We start from the raw sequence: 24,212 nt of genomic DNA on the forward strand, positions 1-24,212 counted from the left end.
TACTTATACGTACTTTAGGGGAAGATAAAGTTGTAATCTCCTGATTGAACAATGGAGGTACTTAACTCTCACCTCATAGTGAAGCTAGAACTTTAAGTTAAGCCTATTTTAAGCTCTTAATACAAAAAGGAGTTAAGTAACTATACAGGTTAAATTAATCACAAAAAGATCAAGTATCTTAATACAAAAAGATGTTATGTAACTATAAAGGTTAAATTGATCACAAAAAGGTCAAGTAACTAACAAAAGGTGAACTTAACAAAAAAGTGTTAAGTAACTCTAAAGATATAATCTAATCAAAAGAGGATGAGAACTAAAATTATGGGCAGTCCTGCAGAAAAGCCTTTGATGTGATTTGTAGATGTGAAAATTTAGAGGAGGAGACACAAGGGTGAAAGGTCTATATATTTGGATCACCTCCTCTCTCTGGCACCTTTTGCAGCAGAGAATTGGTTGATAGCAACATGCTGGCCTCTCTGCATCTTAGCGTGGCTACAAGCTATTATCCGGTTCGGTGGTGAGTTTCTGGCTGAGTTTTGCCTCCTTTACTTTTCCAACTTTATCCCCTTAGAAGCCTCTAATCTTCTTCAGAGACCTAGAGGCAGGTATTTTAAACTCCTCTTGGCACAGGCCAAAGAGGAGAAATCCTATATCCTCTTCCTTCCTTCTCCTTAAATTTCTTCCCTCTATATTAATTAAATTACCATACATTTCCAAACTGACTTGGGTATTTTATTTGAGATTTTCCCTGGCGACCAATTAAATCTAGATTTTAAGTCACAACGCTAAAATTATCTTGACAGTCTGGCTAATCCACGGAGGTTGTTACCAAGACCCTCAAATTTCTGTGAAATCTCTTCTTTCTTTATTACTTAAGTCAGCCTTTTAAACAGTTTGAAACATAGCTTCGAGAGCAGGTGAGTATAAGACATTTTTATTTCTCTTGTTTCTCCTTAATTTGAATTGAACACAGTTGTTTGTTTGTTTGTTTTTTAACTCAAAAGCAGCAGGACTGGGGAAGCTGTTTTCCTTCCCCTCAGGGAACAAACAACTTTAGGCAACCTTCACTAACAATACTGCCTGGATTACTCTTAATTAGGAGTGAAAGAGACCTGGAGAGAGTTTTGGCCTTGTCCTGCTCCCCACGTGTTTTGTGAAGTCAGCTAGGAAAATAATTATAAAAACTATATATAAAAATGAATACTACATTCTTCAACATTTATATGGCAGTTGAAGAATTAGGGACATTGAGGAATTCAGGATACCTCCAATTTTTTATGTTATTAGGTAATGTCATTTTTGTACTCCTCAGTACTGTGTTAAGAGATGATAACATAAAAAATTATTTGAAGCTAAAATACAAGAAATTATGCAAAAATCTGAAGACAAAAGACAGGAAAACAGAAAAAAATTGAGAGTAAAATACAAGAGAACGTGCAAGCCCAATTGAAAATTTAAAATGCTTTTTACAGGATCAATTGGTAAATACCCACCCCTCCAAAACCAGGTCTGAACCTGACAGACATGTTTCTGAACCTCTAAATGAGGAAATTCCCTTCCCTGAAATGGAGATGGAAAATACCTTTCCAATAGCTCAGATAACAGATTTGTTCTCTCATGGTCTACAAATCTTGGCTGAACTTAATCCCCAAGACCCTTCTCCTGAAATCCCAGTTTCTCATGTTCCTTCTACTACCCAAAAACCAATTCCAGCCTCAAGGAAATCTCATCCTCCTAAAGAAACTTATCTTACTCAAACTGACCCACAGGTACCAAATTCAATTAGAGGCCTGTTTCCTCTGAGAGAAGTACCTAAAATAAGATGGAACGGGGATATGGTGACTTTAAGGCACAATATACCGTTTACTCCCCAAGAAATAAATGAATTTACACAAAATGTTCCCACATATGAAAAAGATTCCTTTCTAGTAACAAAAAGATGACATATTTTTTCAATATAATCTGTCTTACAAAGATGTTGAGAACTTGCTACAGGCTTTTTCAATCAAATATGAGAAAAATAAAATAATTGCTGATGTCAACAAAACCCAGGGGTGCAATGCAGCACACTGGCCATCTCAGGATTCTGAATGGGACTATAACAACTCTGAGGATTATTTACAACTATACCATTGTAGAATGGCCATCTTAATAGCAATGAGAGAGTGTGCAGACAGTTCAGATAAGTGGACAAAATTTGAAAGAATTATACAAAATGAGGAGGAGACATCCTCCAGATTCATGGACAGAATAATGGAGTTTGGGGGTAGATACCTGGATTTTGATGTATCTAAAGAAAATTGCCTAAGACAAGTTAGAAGGCACTTTGTCAATAACTCTTGCAAAGTGATTAGGGATTATTTTAGAACACATTGCCCAAGTTGGCCAGAGATGAATCTTAAAGAATTGTGGAAAACAGCTCTATGTGTTTCAAAGGGAAACAAAGAAAAGGAGGAAGAAAATAAAGATCTCATGGAGGAAATAAAGAATTAAGATGTTTAAAAGATAAGATGGCTAAAATGGAAAGTGGGCATGATACTCAACCAATGGCACTTGCCCTTCTCCAGGAATCTAATTATCAAAGGGCCACAGAATAGTAGAGTGTAGAACTTTACTCAGGGCATCCAGAAGAAATATGCAGTTTAATAACAACTACAGAAGTGATAATTATAGAAAATAACTATAATAATGATAATGGAAACCACAACTTTAGGAATGATAACTATAGGAATAGATATTGGGAAAATGATAACTCAAACAAAATGACTACACAACAATATAACTTAAGTGGTGCTCGTCCAAAAAATACTCAAGGTGCTAATACCCCTCAGAGGGATGCCCTTCAGGGGGGTGCCCAAGGAACTTCCCAAATACTATGAAGGTATGGGTGGGGGGCTGGGGCACAGGAATCAGAGTATACAACCTTTGATTTTCCAGACCCTGAAGTCCTACTACCCATTGTCCCTATCCACTGCCCCCCCATACTAATGAACCCCATGTTACCTTAAAGGTGGGTAACACCTATTATGATTGTCTTTTAGACACTGGAGCTTTCTGGTCTGTATTAGAGAACATCTGATTTACATTGTTATTCTGTTGGCTCAGAGAATGTAATGGGAGTATCAGGAATACCCCAAAGAGTTAAAAAACTTCCCTCTAAAATGGTGTCTGTAAGACCCCTAGAGGTACAACATTCCTTCCTTTTGATGCCTGACTCCCCTTTAAATTGGCTGGGGAGGGACCTTCTATGCAAACTCAGTTGCAATAACTTGCTTCCCAGTTAAAACACTTGTAACAGGTGTGAAACATCAATCTTCATAAAGTTGGTAAGAGGCAGTAGAGTATCTTCAAATAAGAGTGCCAGATTTGGGACTCAGGAAGATGGGCTCAAATCCTGCCTCTGATACATACTAGCCATGTGACCGTGGACATTTCGATTATCCTCTTTTCTTTATTCATCTATAAGAGGGTTGGACTCATTGACTTCTAAGATCTTTTCTAGCACAAAATCTATGGTTTCAGCATCCCATGACGCTACCTGAGTTTTAATTTGGCCAGGAGGCTGGGAGGGTTAAGTGATAAGATCCCTTTATCCTGCTCCACTGCATTTGCATATTCAACAAAGACCTGACCTCTGCCTGGGTTCTCCTTTGGAACAAGCAGAGACACCACTGGCCCATACTTCTGACACTCTTCTTTCACATCTTCTACAACATCTTCATATTCTTCCTCATTCTCGAGATAGTCATCATCCAATACATTGAACAATCTTAGCACAGGCGTAGGAAGCATCACCAAATCTTCAATATGAGGGGCAAAAGGAATGCTAAAGAAGGGACTACAGAATGCCATATCAGCTGGAATTCTTCTGCTTGGGTCATCATGAAGCATGCTTTTGATAAGGTCTCTGAGGTGATAGGCTGGGATTGCAGAGGTCACCACAGCTTTACTGGCAAATATGTGATCAATGATAGCTGAACTGTTTACCTTCCATTCCTGAGATCTGATCATATGTTTCAGTTTCATTCCTGAGAACATTTCCAGCAAGATGATTCCGAGGCTCCACAAATCAACAGCTGAGGTACATTCTGTTTCACTCTGTAGCCCAGCCTGGGCCAAACAATTCTGTATTTCTGCTTCTGGAGCCTGATACCTGTCTGTCTGGATATACTTTACATCCTGATTGCCTTCCTTGAAGCTAAGACCAAAGTCAATAAGTTTAAAGCATTCATTCTCTGCACTCCACAGTATGTTACATGACTTTAGGTCTGCATGAACATAGCCCTCATGGTGAAGAAAAGCCAGGGCCTCTAAAACACCTCTGGCACAGTGTTGGATCATCCACATGGAACACCCTTGATGACTAGAATATAAAAGCAGTTCCAAAACACTGACATCCAGTAGTTCAAGAAGTAGACAGTATGATGGCATATTTGGAGGAAATTGGATAGTAAATACTCCATACAGGGTCATGATGTTTCGGTGGCCTTGTAACTGTTCCAGCACTGCCCTCTCCTTATGAAAGCCGTATTCGGTGGCCGAGGCTATGGCCCCAGTGGTCCCGGGTGGTAGGAATTGTTTGAGGGCCCCAGGTGGCGATCCAGGAGTCCCGCAGCATCGTACCCAGTACACAGAGGCCGAGGAGCCGCTGCCCAGCCAGCTCTGTACCTGCCAGAGCCGTCCGAAGGCCTCCAGGAAGTGGGGCGGCTCTGTGCCCCACAGGCTGCTAGACCCCGCCATGGCGGGCAGAGGGGAAGGAGGGTGAAAGGCAGGAGAGCTGGCGCAGAGCCCGGGGACAGGCTGATGGGGCCCGCGGTCACATCCCCGTCCACGGGGCCAGCGACTTTGCCGATGGCCGGCCGGCCAGCCGCAGCAACCACCACGATGGCAGAGACCCGGTCACATCCCCGTCCACGGGGCCAGCGACTTTGCCGACGGCCGGCCGGCCAGCCGCAGCAACCACCACGATGGCAGAGACCTCAGGCCACCAGCACAGCGGAAGTCTCCAGGAATCTATAACATTTAAAAATAGTAAATTAATCAAATACCTAGATGATCTGCTCTTGGCTTCAACAGACGCAGAAGCATGTCAGGAAGATAGTAAACACCTTCTTTTGGAATTGCACAAAAGAGGATATAAGATCTTGAAGGATACATTTCAGTGGTGTTTCCCTAAAGTAGAATTCATCCTGACTATGGGTGCCCGCTCTATTTCTCTCAAACAAATTGAAAATATTCAAAATTTAAGAGCTCCTACCACTAAGAAACAGTTGAGTGCATTTTAGGAACAACCGGGTTTTGTAGACAATGGATTCCTTCCTATGGGGAAAGTCCTAAACCCCTTATAGCACTAAGAAGGGATTTAGTACCTGATAGGGCCAGAACACTTGTCAGCTCTATCAGATCTAAAACAGGCTATCCTGTCTTCACTTGCTCTAGGCATCTCATATTACAACAAGCCATTTACTTTGTATGTACATGAGTGAAGAGAGGTAGCTTCAGGTGTTTTAACACAGACTTTGGGGACTTCTCAGCACCCAATTGCTTATTATTCTGCCCAACTCGACCCAGTAGCATCAGGAGCACCACCATGTCTTAGAGGAGTAGCTTCTACAGCCTTACTAGTGACAAAAACTGTTGATCTAGTATTAGGAAGCCCATTAACAATTATGTCCACATGAGGCAGAAGCATTGTTGCTAAGGCATAGAACACAGGCATTCTCAGATCAGCGAATTACAAGGTATGAAATAACTTTGTTAAATAGTGAAAACATTACCTTGAAACACTGTTCAACCCTTAATCTTGCCACCTTACTTCCAGATTTACCAACTTCAGGAGAACCATTAAACAGTTGTAAAACACTCGGGTCCATGGCAGAAAAGCCTTGAGATAATCTCCTGGACACTCACTTATACAATCCTGACCTGGTCTTATTTATTGATGGTTCCTCTTTTATGAGGGATGGCATATGCTACACTAAAGGTGCTGTAGTCACAGAATTTGCCACTGAGTGGTCAGCTTCATTGCCCTCTAATATTAGTGCTCAAGGGGCAGAACTCCTAGCTCTGAAACATGGCTGTATAATTGGCAAGGATAAAAAGGCAACAATTTATATGGATTCTAGATATGCTTTTGGCATTTGTCACCCAGTCAGGATGTTATAGCTCCAGAGAGGATTTTTAACCTCAGCTGGAAAAGCTATAGCTAATGCAGAAATTATTAATGAAGTTCTTTCTGCTCTCCAGCTGCCTGAAGCCCTAGCTGTAGTTCATTGCTCTGCCCATACAGGTGGCACTGACCTTGTCTCTAGGGGAAATGATTGAGTAGTGTAAAATTGAGATTTGAATTCTGGACTCCATTCCCCAGGAGTCCTTGCTAGCTCCCAGAATGCCCTCTAATCTCACTGAATTCTCACCTGGGACGAGAGCAAAATTTTATTTAAAGGGTCTTCCCCATAGGCGGGCTCTCTTTTGAACTTCCGTTTTGGAGCAGAGGCGTCTCTTCCATGATGGGAGATTATCTTGTCTAGGCCTCTCCGGCCTAGGCACGTTTTTCTTATCCTGTATTTTCTTTAATTCTTAACTTTAATAAACCTCATAAAATATAATACTCCTTGCAGAGAGAAACTAATTTCTACCTGCCTCAGTCTCCCCTAAATTTTAATCTTTACAGTACATGTGTAATGGGGAAATTTAAGGCTTCTGGGAGAGGTTATAATATTGTAATGGCTACAGGATTTATGTAATATTGAACAATGGCCGCCAAGGAATTTACTTATGAAATTCCTAAAATGAAACACTCAAGTCAGAATGGGGTTTATGGAGGTTTAATCACAATGGGAGTAGGGAAAAGAAGAGGGAGAGAAGGAGAGAAGAGAAAAGGGAAAGGGGCTACTCAACCTCTGACCAAGGCAGAGGGAGTTTTAGGCCCAAAAGCCCAGGTGGAAAGAATCAGTCCTTAACTCACGTGACCGATCTGAAGGAAAGCTGTCTGCGGGCGTCCTCTCTCTCTGTCCAAGCTCCTCACACCCACCTCCTTCTCCCTCTCCTCACAGGAAGTGCGCGAATTCCAGAGGCTGTTCCCTCCCTCACTTCCTGTGTCTCACAAATGCCAATGGTTGGCTCTAGCTTGGCTTAGGACAGCCCAGGTGGGCAGTTAGTTATTTCTGATTTGTCATTGACTAGCACATGCCCGTGTAGGGTGGGTGTGCACCATTTTTGGGTGCTAGACCAAGATGGAGACTTTTAAAATTCACACATGCTGCTGCAAAGCTAGCAGCCTTAGAAGTACCTGAATTAATTTTAACATTAACAACCACTGATGACTTAAATGAATCACATTCCTATAACGAAAAGGATGTGGAAAAATGGAAGCAAAAATTCAAAGCAAAAAAAAATATTAATGGAGTATGGGTGTCATCTGAAGGAAAACCCCTGCTCCCTAGAAGTTTCTATCACCAAATTTGCCAAGCTATTCATGAACATGGTCACTTTGGCATCCAGGGCATCATGGACTCTGTTAAGAGAGAATGGATAGCCCCTGGTATACCTACCATAGCCTCTAAAGTGTGTACAGCCTGCTCTACCTGCCAAGCTTATAACCAACATGCCTTTCATGGCAAAGTCTTTGGTGGATGACCTCTGGCTTAAACACCTTTTGAGCATCTACAGATAGATTTCATAACAATGCCAAAGGTTGGACATTATAAATTTTGTCTACTCATAGTAGATCAACTGACCAGATGACTGGAAGCATTTCCTGCAGCCCAAGCCACAGCAGCTTTTGTTGCTAAGGTGCTTTTAAAAGAGATTACTCCTCACTTTGGCCTGCCAGCACATATTGATTCAGATAGAGGAAGTCATTTTACTGATTCTATCCTAAATCAGATATATTCTTGCTTGGGGATAACTCCCAAATTCCATGTTCCATATCATCCCCAGAGCTCAGGCCAAGTTGAAAGAATGAACAAAGAACTTAAAACTATGATTGGCAAATTATGCACTGAGTCACATCTAAAATGGCCTGAAATTCTCCCTCTGGCCCTATTTCATCTTAGAAGCAGGCCTAGAGGAGACCTACACATCTCACCATTTGAGATGCTTTTTGGACATCCACCTATACAGGCTAAGCCTTTCTCCCCTCCATATACATCAGTATTAGGGGGAGATACTACTATTGCTTCCTACACAAAGGGATTATAGCACAAACTGTGTGAACTCCATGAATTCAGAGCTGCAGTACAAGCCAGACCACTAGACTTTTCACTTCATGATGTGAACCCAGGAGACAAGGTGTATATTAAGAATTTCCAGCATACTGGAGCAACTCAGCCTTCCTGGGAAGGGCCATTCCAAATATTGTTAACTACTCCAACATCTATAAAGATTGGAGAGAAGGATTCTTGGATTCATTGCTCACATGTAAAGGGAGAATCTTCTGTTGAGACTGATTGACTATATTCTATCACATGCATTGGAGATAATAATCCATTGACAAGTGGATGCTGTTTTTTTTTGAGAAAACATTGTAAAAAATATCATTATTTAAATTGCATACGTTTAAATTCCTTTTTAGAAGTATTTTAGGTAAAGAAAAATGATACCTCTCTGAATCCAGAACTGAACTGTTGGAGAAGACATAATGAAGAAGCCTCCAGGTCACAAGCTGTACAAAAATGAACTTTGGGTGTAGTTGATTGAACATTTATTTGTATCTATACTTTCATGCCAAAGGGGACTGCCCCCTAACTGGCTTTTTGTCAATGAGCCCAGCAATTATTGGTTTTGGGTTTTTTTCCCCCCCTCATCCTCAAATTATTGAAATCTTTAAATTGATTGTTTTCATGATCCTTTTTGGGGAAACTTCTTCCCCAATAATGATCAAATGAGGAAATGTAAAAATAGACTCAAACTCTGGACTTCAATCCCCAGAAGCCCTTGCTCCACTTCCCCAGAATGCTTTGAATTCTCATGTGGGATGAGATCGAGAAGGTATTTAACCTGATTGCAAAGGCTTTTGTGGCTTTTTTGGACTTCCATTTTGGAGCAGACGCATCTCTTTCATGATGTGAGGTTATTTTGTCTAGGCCTCTGGCCTAGGCACGTGTTTTCCTTATTCTGCATTTTCTTTAATCCTTAACCTTTAATAAACCTCTAAAAAATAGAATACTCCTTGCAGAGAGAAACTAATTTCTACCTGCCTCAAATTCCTAAATTTTAACTGTTATAACATTGAATTCATGATATTTTCTTTCCCCCTTATTTTTATTATTATTTTTCTTTTGTTTTGATTAGAATATTTTGATTTCTCCCCTTTTTTCTCATTTCTTGTACTAAAGGTACATACAATTAATATTATTTTTTCTGAAGTAATATAAGTTTAATATATATACATATATATATATATATATGTCTACTTACTATAATATTAATACATACCCAGAAAACTTTAACTGTGGGAACCTGCCATTTTTTGATAAAATGTTATAGGACTGTGATTAATGTTTGTGTCTGATTCTAGGAAAAGGGGTAAAAACAAGGAGCATAGACTTAACCTGAATAGTGTCAAAAAGAGCACACAGGTAAAAAAAGACTAGGGTGGGACTCAAGGTTGTGATGCTTGACATATTTTAAGTCATAGGAGTTCCTTATATCTACACTCTTTGTGAAGTACTCAGACAAGTACCAAAATTTGACTATCATCCTGGCTCCCCATATCCCTGAGAATGGCAAAAAGTCAGACCAGGGAATGACATTTCCCTATCAAAACTAGATTCTAGTTCCTTTTCTTCTTATAGTATGGCAAATTCCTGTAGTCTTTGCTGCAAATGGGGAAGTGAAATATTACTGCATTCTGTCCTACAGACTCATGGATAAAAACTACCTTAAATTGGTCCTATACAAGTCCTGTTAGAAATTTATTAAACCTAAATAAGGGCCTATTTTGAATTTTTCCTCTTTCCTTATGGTTTTTGTTGTTTTTCTCTTCTTTTGATAATTGACTCATACAACCCCATAACTCAACATTGCATCCTGAGCTGAACTGGATGTTTTTTAACAACCACTTCAGGAGAAACTGTACTGTAATAAAAATCCAAGATTTTGAAATTTTGTTCGAGAAATATCTTTAAGGAAGAAGCTTGCTAATTCCTAAATCCAGAGAATGAACTGTTGCAGAAAGATGCCAGAAAACCTACACTGCATTAAGAAGATAAAGAATGAACTTTGGGTGTGGTTGATTGAACTGAAGTTTGATTGAACATTTATTTGAATGTATACACTTATGCCAAAAGGGCATTGCCCCCAATTGGTTTTTGTTAATGAGCTCAGAAAACATTGGTTTTGCTGTCTGTCTTTCTTCTATTTCCCTCTTTTATCTAACTATCATAATATCCTCTTAGAAATTGAATATAGTATACAACTGTATTTAGAAGTGCTTTAGGATTACAAGATGATTATGTTAAATGATCAATAGGGAGACTAGTCTCCCAATGATCAACAGGGGGCTTGTGAAGATTGGATTTAGCTATTTCCTGATTGTAACAATGAAGATACTTAGTTTAACAAAATTATGCCATTGCAGGCAATAATGTTATTAATGATTAGAATATTCCATGAACCAGGGTGACCTTATAACCTTATCTGCTATACCTTCTCATTGATGTTTCTCCAAGGACTGTTTTATTCTCTGTGGTTCTTGCCTTTAAAAGATGCTACCAGCTTGAATTAAAACACACTCATTCTACCACCAGTAGATGAGGTCCTTCCGACGCCAATCTTTTTCTCTGGTCTCCCATTTTCCCTTGCCCTTACCTGAGAAACTCCTGGTTCAAGTTCTTCTCCCCAGGGGGGCACCTTACATTTTGGTGCCTTGGACATGGACCTGAAGTGACCCTCAACCATTTGTGGAGCATGTGCATCAAGGAAACAAAAAATCCCAGTTAAGGGACTTCTCCTCCATCAAGGGAGGACATTGGAAGTAAAACATGGGCAATTGGTTTCTCATGATTACTACAATATCTCCTGGTCATGCTGTCCTGGCCCAGGGAAATTAACAAGTGATATGAGGGACCAAGAGCCAGAACCTGAGATGGGAGCCTACAGAGTAGATAAAGATCATTCCTCTTCTCAAGGACAAAAATTTATACATGACACATCTCTTTGCTAAATGATTGAATTCCCAATCCTTCACCCTCTCTGCTGGGGTCTGAAATACCTTAGTTTCCAGAGAGTCTTTCAAATAGAACCCAGGGTTCTATGGAGGACCACCTTGTAGTGGGAGCAGCATAACTTGTCCTGAGTATTTCAGATCACAGGACATATATTTCCTGAGGGAAGGGAGAGTATTGGGAAAGGCCAGACTGGAAAAGATCAGAAAAAGTAGATCAAGGATAAGGAACTGGCCATGGAGTCTAAAGTACATTTGGTTATTTTAACAATTGGAATCTTGTCTGTCTCAGATAGTGAATTTGAAATTCCTAGGAGAAAAGAAGTAATAGGGGTTTTTTAATCATTTAAAAGGTATTTTGAAATTCATTGACAGCTGTTGGGGTGAAAATGGAAAAGAAATGAAACCTGTGGAAGAAGGAATTGGGAAGAGAGTTAGCAGGTTGGCACAAGATATATAAAATCTTACCAAGAAACACCATGCACAATAGAATGGATTAAATGCAAATAAAGGATTCCATGACACAACAAGAAATAATCAAGCAAAGCCAAAAGATTGATGAAACTGAAGAAAATATAAAGTATCTCATAACAAATACAATTGACCTGGAAAACAGATCCAGGACAAAAATTAAGAACCATTGGACTACTTGTACTCTATGACCAAAGAAGAAAAAGTGCTTAACCATCCTGTTTTAAGACCTTATTTTTTTAACTGCCCAGATGTCTTAGAATGACAGGGGGAAAGTATAATGGGGTGGGGGGTTGAGAATCCACTACTCACATCCTAAAAGAAATTCTAAAATGAAAATTAATGAGAATACCATAGCAAAAATCTAGAGTTGCCTTTTGAAAGGAAAGTGACTACAAGCAAACAGAACAAATTCAGTTATAAAGTCATAGTAAAGATTACACATAATTTAATGACCGCCACAGCAAAGGCGTAGAAAATGTGGAATTCCACATTTTAGAAGCAAAGAATATATGCTCACAGCCAAGAATATCTTAATCAGAAAACCTGAGTATAATATTAAACAAGAAAAACAATGAAATAAAGGTTTTCAACCATTCTTGATGAAATAATAAGATCTGTATAAAAACATTGAAGAGAAACATAAAAGTGAAAATATGAATTAAAAAATGATAAAGGATTAAACCAAGGACTAGCCCTTACCATTCTTCTGCTGACATTCAAATACAGGAGATGTTCTGTATGTCAACTCAGAATACTATCTTCCTCTGGGGTCACAGAGGGTGTCTACTTAGACAGGACATAAGAGTGGTTCCTTCATATTTTGATTTGAAGAAAACAATGGTTATTATTTATTTGACTTTACATCTATTCCTGTATTTTTCGGGAAAAACTAGGAAGCAGCTTCAAGAATCAGGGATTTAAAAAAGTCGAAATTTCATATTTATATCTACAGTGCAAACATCTCTCTCTCTCCTCCTCACTGACTCTGCTCTAGGCTTGGAGGTCTAGTCTTTTCTGGGAAGACAGAGAGGCCTCCCTTGTTTTAGCCACAACCCGCCATCTGCCCTGGCTTTTCCCTGTGACCCTGCAGCTACTCTGGGCAGAGATGGAACCAGAGAGACCATTTAAGCATGAGATAACACAGTTTGCTAAACCCTGTATATAGTCTGACCTTCATCTGGGCTCTGGAGATGAAGCTGAGAGGCCAGAAGTGGTTCTGGTTATGTTTTGCATGGGGAGATCTCAGCCCCATGCACAAAGCTCTCCTGACATATCAATACTTCTCTATCCCTGTCTGCCTTATTATAGACTCAGAGCTCTCTGCCTACAGATCTACAAGAGGACAAAATGATGTCCCCATCCAAGCTCCTGGTGCTTTGAGCTCAGGGTAAGTTGAGCCACAGGCTAACACAGGGGGATGTTCTGCAGGAGGTTTCATAACTATAGACCATATGAGGGAGGCAGAAGGAGATGATTTCTACAACCAATGGGGATTACATGTCAAAATCAGGCACAAAACAGATAGTGTGAGGGAAGGGGACCCACTGGGGAATTCATGGCACCTGGATGTGGTTCTTTACCTGAATCTGCTTCTTCTCATTTCTTCTTCTTATCTCAGAGTACAGGACAGCCATTGTGATGACCCAGACTCCAGACTCCCTATCTGTGGCTTTGGAGAGATAGTCACCATCAGCTGCAGGGGGAGGCAGGGCAATAGCAGTGCTTTAGACTGGTACTAGCAGCCTCCAGGAAAACCTCCCAAATGACTTATCTATTGTGACAAGGAAATCACTTTTAAAAGACTGATATATATATTAATTTAAGGTCGCCAAGGAATTCAGCTATGTAATTCCTAAATGAAAACTCAAGTCAGCCATCAACCTTTTATGGAGTTTTAATTACAAACAGGAGGAAGAAAGGAATTAGAGATAGAGAGATAGTGGGAGAGAGAAAGGGGAGAGAAGGGAATAGGGCTTAAATACCCCTTCTGTTTAGACTGGGCCAAAAGGCCCAAGCCCTTAGATAGCTGGGGCAAAGAAAGGAGATCAGTCCCTATTACTCACGTGACCAAAATGGAGAAACAGTCTCAGAGCCCCCACCTTCAGCTTCTTTCAGAGCAAGCTTCTCAGAGCACACTGCCACCACTCTGACAAACTCCTCAACCACCTCGAGTCTTCAGACCCCCCTCTCCTTAAGGAAACCATCCAAGTTCCCTCCCCTCAGTTCTCACATCTACCAATCACCTGTCCATCAATTTCCCTGTGCCAATGGAGGCTCTAGCTTAACCCAGGACCGCCCAGAGGTCTCTGGCTTTGCACATGTCTGTTGAAGGTCATATTTTCAAATAATTAAATCTTTGATCCTTTGCTACAGCCCTTCCTAAATCCTGTTAACCTGAGTAGGGTAGAGATTGGAATAATTAAATTTTGATCTAGGCTGCAGCCCTTCCTCAATCCTGTTAGGACTGAGTAGGATGGAGATTGATTCCAAGTATCTCCATTGTATCAATTCTAAAATCAATCATGACTCAAAGAAATTCCTGTTCTATGCTTAAGCATAGGTCAAAGTCCTTTCCATTGTTCAGCAAAAGGTTTCTGTCCTAAAGTAATCTTAAGAAGGGAGGAGGAGGAAACTCTCATGCCAATGGGGTTCACATTCCAATAGCCAAGACCCACTATCAATAGGAAATTTTTCAAGTATGAAATTTCTCAATGGTGAAATTTCCAACATTTATAAGTCTAAGAAATTTTAGGGTTTACAAAATCAATACAATCTAAGAAGAATCATCTTTATTATACTGGGAAGTTCCCTGGGCACCCTCCTGAAAGGTACCTCTCTGAGGTTCATTAGCACCTTGAGCATGTTTTGGACGAGCGCCATTTCTCATATATTGTTGTTGAATATTATCATTATAATTTTCTTCAATTGGAACATTGTCATTATTTTCCCAATTCCTATTTCTATAATTCTGGTTTCTAAAGTTCTTATTTCTATATTCATTATAGTTATTTCCATAGTCATTATTATAATTTCTAGAATTCTGGTTTCTATAATCATTATCATCATTTCTATAGTTATTATTTCTAAAACTATTATTAAACTGTGTATTCCTTCCAAACATCTTAAGAAAGGTTCTACCTTCCATCATTTTGTGGCCCTTCTTCTCACAGAAGTGGCAAGTAATGGATTGATAATTGGATTTCTGGAGAGGGGCAATTGTCGTTGGTTCATTATCATGCCCACTTTCTAATTTAGTCATCCTATCTATTAAATATCTCATTTTTTTCTTCATTTCCTCTATGTCATCATTATTTTCTTCCTCCTTTTCCTTGTTTCCCTTTAAAACATATATAGCTGTTTTTCGCAATTCTTCAAGGTCCATATCTGACCATCTTGGGCATTGTGTTCTAAAATAATTCTTAATTGCTTTGCAAGAATTGTTTACAAAGATTCTTCTAACTTGTCTTAAGCTACTCTCTTTAGTTAAGTCCCAATCTAAGTATCTGTCCCCAAACTCGATAATTCTATCCATAAATCTGGAGGGTGTTTCTTCTCCTTTTTGCTTAATTTTTTCCAGTTCCATCCACTTATCTGTACTGTCTGAACATTCCTTCATAGCCGTGAGGATGGCCTCTCTACAACGGTATAGTTGTAGATAATCCTCAGGATTGTCATAGTCCCATTCAGGATCCTGAGATGGCCAATGTGCTGCATTACGCCCCCGGGTTTTGTTGACATGAGCAATTATTTTATTTTTTTCACGTTCACTTAAAAAAGCCTGTAGTAAGTTCTCAATGTCCTTGTAAGATGGATTATACTGAAAAAATATGTCTCCCATCTTTTTTGTTACTAGAAAAGGATCTTGTTCATATGTGGGGATATTTCGTGTAAATTCATTTATTTCTTGGGGAGTAAATGGTATCCTATGTCTTAAAGTCACCACATCCCCATTCTGTCCTATTTCAGGTACTTCTCTTAGAGGAAAACAAGCCTCTAGTTGAATTTTGTGCCTGTGGGTCAGTTTGACAAGGACAGGTTTCTCTAGAAGGACAAGATCTCCTTTGCGTTGGAATTTGGTTTTCTGTAGGAGAGGGAACATGAGAAACTGGGATTGCAGGGGAAGGGTTTTGGGAATTAAATTCAGTCAAGATTTGCACTGCACGAGAGAAGCAGTCTGTTAACTGGGCTATAGGGAAGGTGTTTTCCATCTCTATTTCAGGGAAGGAAATTTCCTCATTCAAAGGTTCAGAAACAGGTCTGTTTCTGGTAGAGTGGTTGTTTGCCAATTGATCCTGTAAGAAACTTTTTAGATCTAATTGGGCTTGCATTTTATCCTCAATTTTTCCTATTTTATCCTCCATATTTCCCATTTTATCCTCAATATTTCCTATTTTATCCTCAATATTTCCTATTTTATCCTCAATTTTTTCTATTTTATCCTCAACATTTTCTATTTTATCCTCAATATTTTCTATTTTATCCTCATTTTGTTTTATTTTATCCTCATTTTTTTTATTTTATCCTCAATTTTTTTAATTTTATCATCTCTAAATATAGTATTGAGGAGTACAGAAATGACAGTACCTATTAATATAAAAATTTGGAGGTATCCTGCATTCCTCAATGCCCCTACTTCTTCAGCTGCCATATAATTGTCAAAGAATGTAGTACTCATTTTTTTATATATATTTTGTAATTTCACAAAACACGTGGGGAGCAGGGCAAAGCCACAAACTTTCCACAAGGTTTTTTTTTGTTTTTTTTCTAATCCAGGAAGTTGTTCCTTAAGGGAAAGTATATTTAGAAACATCTCTTCCAGCCAGGAGTTTAGAGTCCTGTTGCTGAGATTTAAAACAGCTGTTTTCTGTCTATCAGAGTCACACATCTGGGAAGTATCTCAGCAACAGGACTCTAAACTCCTGGCTGGAAGAGCTGTTTCTAAATATCCTTTCCATTAAGGAACAACTTCCTGGATTAGGAAAAAAAAACAACCTTGTGGAAAGTTTGTGGACAATGTGACAAGGAAATCACTTTTAAAAGACTGATATATATATTAATTTAAGGTCGCCAAGGAATTCAGCTATGTAATTCCTAAATGAAAACTCAAGTCAGCCATCAACCTTTTATGGAGTTTTAATTACAAACAGGAGGAAGAAAGGAATTAGAGATAGAGAGATAGAGGGAGAGAGAAAGGGGAGAGAAGGGAATAGGGCTTAAATACCCCTTCTGTTTAGACTGGGCCAAAAGGCCCAAGCCCTTAGATAGCTGGGGCAAAGAAAGGAGATCAGTCCCTATTACTCACGTGAACAAAATGGAGAAACAGTCTCAGAGCCCTCACCTTCAGCTTCCTTCAGAGCAAGCTTCTCAGAGCACACTGCCACCACCCTGACAAACTCCTCAACCACCTCGAGTCTTCAGACCCCCTCTCCTTAAGGAAACCATCCAAGTTCCCTCCCCTCAGTTCTCACATCTACCAATCACCTGTCCATCAATTTCCCTGTGCCAATGGAGGCTCTAGCTTAACCCAGGACCGCCCAGAGGTCTCTGGCTTTGCACATGTCTGTTGAAGGTCATATTTTCAAATAATTAAATCTTTGATCCTTTGCTACAGCCCTTCCTAATCTGTTAACCTGAGTAGGGTAGAGATTGGAATAATTAAATTTTGATCTAGGCTGCAGCCCTTCCTCAATCCTGTTAGGACTGAGTAGGGTGGAGATTGATTCCAAGTATCTCCATTGTATCAATTCTAAAATCAATCATGACTCAAAGAAATTCCTGTTCTATGCTTAAGCATAGGTCAAAGTCCTTTCCATTGTTCAGCAAAAGGTTTCTGTCCTAAAGTAATCTTAAGAAGGGAGGAGGAGGAAACTCTCATGCCAATGGGGTTCACATTCCAATAGCCAAGACCCACTATCAATAGGAAATTTTTCAAGTATGAAATTTCCCAATGGTGAAATTTCCAACATTTATAAGTCTAAGAAGTTTTTGAGGTTTACACTATGGTGCTACCTCCGTAGTATCCAGGGTCTCTGCCCGCTTCAGTGGCAATGGGTCGGGGACAGATTTTACTGTCACAATCAGCTAGGAGGAGGCCGAACATGTTGCCCATTACCACTGTCAGCAAGGCTATGATTCTCCCACAGTTGGGGGGAGCCAACAGACCCCCACTAGTTGACACAGTCACAGTGGGAAGCCAAGGAACTACAAAGCAGTCCCCCAGAACAAAAGCCCCCCACTAACCCCTTTCTGTGACTCTTCTCTCTCCAACTTTTCCTACTAATGGGCTTGTTATGATTATTATTCTCTCCCCAATACAGGAGAAATAATATGAGAGAAAATACTTATAAGATATATATATATATATATATATATATATATATATATATATATATATATATGTATATATATATATTGTGTCAACATGGAAATCTAGAGACCCCCAGTTTATTTAGTTTGTGTGTAGAAACCCCAGGTTTTAACCTTGTTAGAGGAGAGGTTTCCCCCTGAGGGAAGGTCCCTCTTCACCAGACAGTGAACTTTCTGGTAGTTTGGGTGGGAACAGCTAATCCCATTCAATATTGAACATCCCTTTTGTCCCAATGGTTTCTCCCCCTAGGCTAAGGTCCATGACCAAGGTGACTCAGCCCTGGGCTGAGTCTTTCCCTTTTGTGTCCATTGTAGGGCATCAGCCCTTCACTATTATTCCTGTCTGGAACTCCTCATTTTCCTTTCTCGCCATTGTAAAGTCAACCATATGTCCCTCTAATCCTAAAGCCCCCAGGTCACCTAGAGTGGTATATAGGTTTCCCAAATTCTTTTGTTCCTCGGAGTCCATCCTGAGTCGGTGGCACTCCCAGGGGCTGGTGACCAGGGCGTCTTGACTCTGTGTAGTCTTGGAAAGCAGCTCTGTTGTCGTATTAGTAGCCTAACCCCTTTTCCCTTGATTAAAGAGTGATTTTTGACTATTTAATAGTTCTGTGTTTTTTCTAGTTGACTATACACACACACACACACACACACACACACACATACACACATATATATATATATACATATATATATAACTCCCACTTTAATCCCCCTAGGTTATTACCCCCCAAAATTGCATTTACATAATTAAATTCCAAAGATTATTGCTTATTACTCCCCTCCCCCATCCTTTCCCTCTTCAATGAGCCACATTCGCTCCCATTAAAAGCCAGGCAAGCCAAGAACATCAATCACCTTCAAGACACACTCCACTGAATTTTGTCTTTGGACAGAAACCTGGCAACATTTAAAGTAACACAAGAAATAGAACTTGTAAATTTAGGAAAACCCCAAATCTGCTCTGTCATTAAATTGCCCTTTAACCATGTACCTAGCTATGAAATGTTTTGTTACCCATCTCCTAAGTAATTGTGATTGATTGTGAAAGCTGACCAAAAGGAACAATGATTCTCCTAGGTCAGGGAGAAATAACCTCTAGATCACCCTGTTTATTTAATTCATATATAGTAACAATGTTTCATTGACTATCTCCTTAGGCTACAGGTCTGTTGTTAAGTTCCATGGAAACATATATGTAGAAAATTGATTGTATGCCAAAGAAGTATGTACTTGTAACCCTATATAATAAACGAACCTCTGTGCTATGGCAGAACACTGTGTGATGCCTAAGAATGTGGGTCTGAGCATACAGTGTCTGTCATCTCCATTATTCGACCAGAAGGTCACCTCTAGACAGAGTAACCTCAGACTCCGAACAAAAACCTCTTCAGGCTGTGGAGCCCTTCAGCTCAGGGCAACAGCTGCTTCCTGCACAGCATCTGACTCAATCATCAGGGAGCCCAGGGGAGGGCTGGGGCTGAGAGCCCAGCTGGGGGGGGGGTTTGCCCCACAGAGCCCAGGCTGTCTCCTCTAACAAGTCATTGACCTCTCTAGTTTTAAAAATTTAAGTGGGCTTTGCTCAAGGAGAATAGTACATGGTCCTAGCAGTTTTAGCCTGAGGGCTAAAGAAAGATCACTGGGGACCTCTCCCATACACACTTTTGAAAAGAAGGAGTCTTGGCTCCACCCTTTGTTTCTGGTCTTTTCACTTGTAATCTCTCCCAAAAGAGTCCTTTTTGAAAAGCCTCTGCCTTGAGGCATAGGGCATTGTCTTACCTCCTCTTTCACTTGTGACCCCTCCCAGACTTTTAAAAAGCCTAACCTAAGAGAAAAGAAAGAAGAATTTACAACAGAATAGACCCTTGGCAGTAGGCAGTAAGGAGAGTCCCCTACTGACAAGAGGAAAAAGTTACCAGAGACTTAGTAATTGACTTAAAAAAATGTGGATACAGCCCGTACATGATTTACTTAAGAATTGGCTTGTGAGCTCCATAACCAAAGTTATGAATTTTCTAGTAGTTGTTTCTCTAAGCTGGCTATTCCCAGAGAATTTATGGCTATGCCTGATTGCTGCACTCCTCTTCCTTGGGATTGTAATTGTTGGAACTGTAATATCATATCTAATTTCCTCTAAGAGAGCCCTGGAAAATACCATACATAGGATAGAGAAACAAATAGGATTATGTCAATCTCCCCCTCAAGACCATGTTTCCCAACAAAACCAAGCGATTGTTCCTTTTATTAATCAATGATTTACAGAGCATGAGGAGCTGATGGAGGAAAGATGGGGGGATATGGTAGCTTCTATACAAAGCATTAAAAGAGACTTAAGGGCATCCCATAATAGGAGTGATTTATCTCTCCATTCTCCATCATTATCAGATTCCCTGTCCCACTCTGCCCTACACAATTTGGCTCCTAGTTCTCAAATAGCAGCCCCCTCAGACCAACCAGCTCCTCCCACTAACCAACCTGCTTCTCCCTCAGCCCCCCCCCCACCCAGCCCTCTCCCCCTCAGCCTGCTTGGACCAACCAGCTCCTCCCCCTCCTGACCAACCAGTTCCTCCCCCATCCATGCCTTCTGCCCCTCAACCCTAGCCCTGCTCACAATTCCTGCTGTATATCCCACCCCCTTAGTCCCAGCCCCTTCCTCCACCCATGCCTCCTACCCTGTCCCCTCAGCCCCTGCCCCCACCCATACTTTTACCTGCCCTGCCCATACTACTCTTGACCATCCCAACCCTTCCCCTTCTCTTACCTACCCCATTGAAAATGGAGCAAGAAGCCCAGAAACAGGAACACTAGATAATTTGGATAGAAGTTTATTTCCATTGAGGGAAGTACCCACCTTTAATAAAGATGGGAACTTGCTGTCTGTAAGACACTATACACCTTTTAAACCTTATGATTTAGAAAAATTCAAGCAAAATATTCCATCATTTGAGGCAGAACCAATATTAATTATAGAAAAATTAGAGAATATATTCAGAACCTTTGACCCCTCTTGGTTGGATGTGGAAAATTTGTTAGATACATTTCTGACAAGAAGAGAAAAAAAATAATGTCATCTCTCTAGCTAATAAAAAAAAAAGGTAGAGGAGCATACCATTGGCTAACTGTATATCCACATTGGAACCCCAATGTTGCACAAGATCACACAAAACTAGCCCTGGCCAGAGAAGCATTATTGAAGGCCATGAGAGATTGCTCTGATAGACCTGAAACATGTGAAAAATTTGAACTGTCCCAACAGGAAATTGATGAGACCTCCTCCCACTTTATGGACAGACTTATTGACATAGGAAATACATATATGGACCTTGATTTGACCAGAGAAAGAGACATTAAATATATATGCAGGCAATTCATTAAAAATTGTTGTTCAGTGGTAAAAGACTACTTTAAAACTAGCTGTCCTAATTGGAACTCTATGGACCTTGAAGAACTGAGAAAAGTAGCAACCTACGTTTATAAAGGTCATGCAAAAAGACATGAGACACACAATACATCAGTGGAAGACTTAAAAAAAGAAATTGAAATGTTAAAGGAACAATAAAAAAATAAGGAAGAGACCATAGCCCCTTTGCAGGAATCCACAGATAAATCATTAACATGCTCTTTAATATGCTCTTTCTGTGGGAAGAGAGGTCATGCAATGATGGTCTGTAGGAGCTGGCTATGGAAAAACAGAAATAATAACAACTTTAGGAATAATAACTATAGGAACTGTAATACCAATCAAAATAATGACAGTGCTCCAAATGCGGAAAATGGTAATCCCAACACAATGCCCAACAACAATATATAAGAAATGGAGCTTGACCACGCTACACTACCACAAACAGCATGGAGGATCCCAACCCAAGCATCCTTATGAAAGTGTGAAGGGGGGTGGTGGTGAGGGCCTTGGAATCAAAGAATGAAATCTTTGATTTTCCAGACACTGATATTTTAATGCCACTAATCTCTGTAACCCCCCCCCCCCCAATAGTAAGGAACCTCATGTCACTTTAAAGGTGGGGAATTCATACTATGATTGTCTTTTGGACACTGGAGCATCTAGGTCAGTTTTGGTACACAAACCAGATGGAAAATGTGATTCTATTGGCTCCCTAAATGTAGTAGGTGTATCAGGAACACCATTAAAGGTCCCAAAACTTTCTCCTCACATGGTGTGCGTGGGACCCCTAACTGTTGAACATTCTTTTCTTTTAATACCTGAATCCCCCACAAACTTGCTGGGGAGAGATTTACTATGCAAATTACAAGCCACAATAATGTGTGCCCCAGATGGCTCTATGTCCTTAAAGTGCCTGAGGAATCCTTAAATTTACTCCCTGTACTTCTCTCAGAGAGCCAGGAGGCAAAAGAGCCTTCCACCTTTGAAATACCTACAGATATACTGGAGTCTCTTTGGGCCACATCTTCTACTGATGTAGGCTTACTTAAATCAGCTTTTCCTATGCAAATAAAAACTAAATCCAGCCAACCTCCTTCCATTCCTCAGTATCCTCTCTCCAAGGAGGCAACAGAGGGCATTACCCCAATAATAAACTCATTAATTGACCAAGGAATAATAATCCCTTGTAAATCAGAATACAACATGCCCATCTTGCCCTTTAAAAAACCAAAAAGGGGGCCCAATGGCAAGCAACTCTATAGATTCATACAGGATTTGAGGGCTGTGAACAATCACATTATAAAGAGACACTCCGTGATTTCCAACAATAATACTGTTATTTCCTCTATTCCTAGCACAGCTACATACTTTATAGTAGAGGACTTGTGCTCAGCCTTCTTTTCCATACACATACATGAGAACTCCAGGCATATTTTTGCTTTCATCTGGAATGGCTCCAAATTCTCCTGGACCCATTTGCCACAAGGTTATGTAGAGAGCTCAAGCTTATTTGCACAAATTTTGAGCCAAGATACAGATAATATAAAATTTAAAAACAGCAAATTAATAAAATATGTAGATGATCTACTCTTGGCTTCCACAGATGTGGAAGCATGTCAGGAAGATAGTAAACACCTTCTTTTGGAATTGCACAAAAAAGGGCATAACTGGACCCTAATACAGGGGCCTGTGAGAAATTTGTTCTTGCTTTCTCAAAATTTTGTATACGTAGATTTTTGATATTTTGATACTGATTTTGAATTCTTCTTTAAAATAAATATAAATAAATATAGATATAGATATATAGATATAAAGGGTTAACATCTTCTTCCTTAATTTTTTCCCTTTTTTAATTTTGTTTTTATTTTTGTTTTTGTCTTTCTTTTTAATTAACTCACACACCCTCATAACTAAACCTTGCATCCTCAGGTGGACTAGTTTTTTTTCCAACACTTTCTTCAGGGGGATTTTATTTTCATAAAATCCAAGATTTAAATTTGGTTCGAGATAGATCTTCAGAGAAGAAACTTGCTAACTAACTGAATCTAGAGAATGAACTGTTTGCAGAAAGATACCTAAACCCTTACACTACAGGAAGATGCAGAATAAACCTTGGGGTGCGGTTGATTGAACATTTATTTTGAATGTACATTCTTATGCCCCCTTATTGTCTTTTGTCAATGTGCCAAGCAAAACATTGGTTTTGCTGTCTCTCTCTCTCTCCTCTATTTCCCCTTATCTACAACTATTGCAGTTTTCCTCCTAGAGGGTAAAATTTTGTATACACCTGCAGTTAGAATTTTTTTTTTGGGTGCAGGATGCTTATGTTTAGTGATCAGTTGAGGAGACTAGTCCCCCAATCATCATCAGGGGGGATTGTGATTTTTAAATCTCCTCTATCTTGCTTGGTCTAACACCCCAAATTGTGCACACCCACACTACACAGGCATGTGCTAGTCAATGACAAATCAGAAATAACTAACTGCCCACCTGTGCTGTCTTAAGCCAAGCTTCAACCACCATTGGCATGTGTCAGACACAGGAAGTGAGGTAGGGAACAGCCAGCCTCTGGTATTTGCACACTTCCTGTGGACAGGGCTAGGCATCAGTTTGTTCTAGGAGCTCGAGCAGGGAAGAGGCCTGCAGGCAGTTTTCCTTCAGATCAGTCACGTGAGTGAAGGACTGATTCCCTTCTCTACCTTGGCCTTCCAAAGCCTAACTCCCTCTCACTCTGCCAGAAGGTTGAGTTAACCTCTTTCCTTGTCCTCTTCTTTCCTTCTCTCCCTCTCCTTCTTTCTTACT

The 24,212-nt window shown here is 40.0% G+C and overlaps 2 protein-coding genes across 2 annotated transcripts in view; one reads left to right on the forward strand and one right to left on the reverse strand.

The window, feature by feature from the left end:
• Positions 1-24,212, forward strand: part of LOC100619697 (zinc finger protein 420-like) — a 380,349-nt gene that overhangs the window by 154,967 nt on the left and 201,170 nt on the right. The window lies entirely within an intron of this gene.
• LOC100028190 (serine/threonine-protein kinase Kist-like) lies at positions 3,535-4,755 on the reverse strand. Its single transcript, XM_056794509.1, has one exon. The coding sequence runs from the start codon at positions 4,738-4,740 to the stop codon at positions 3,535-3,537; it is 1,206 nt and encodes a 401-aa protein (XP_056650487.1). The 5' UTR covers positions 4,741-4,755.

The sequence above is a fragment of the Monodelphis domestica genome, chromosome 1 (genome assembly GCF_027887165.1).
Source record: "Monodelphis domestica isolate mMonDom1 chromosome 1, mMonDom1.pri, whole genome shotgun sequence".
Lineage (NCBI taxonomy): Eukaryota > Metazoa > Chordata > Mammalia > Didelphimorphia > Didelphidae > Monodelphis > Monodelphis domestica.

What these genes read in the sequence shown, in the direction of transcription:
- LOC100028190 (XM_056794509.1), bottom strand. Translation starts at nt 4,740, where the DNA reads ATGGCGGGGTCTAGCAGCCTGTGGGGCACAGAGCCGCCCCACTTCCTG.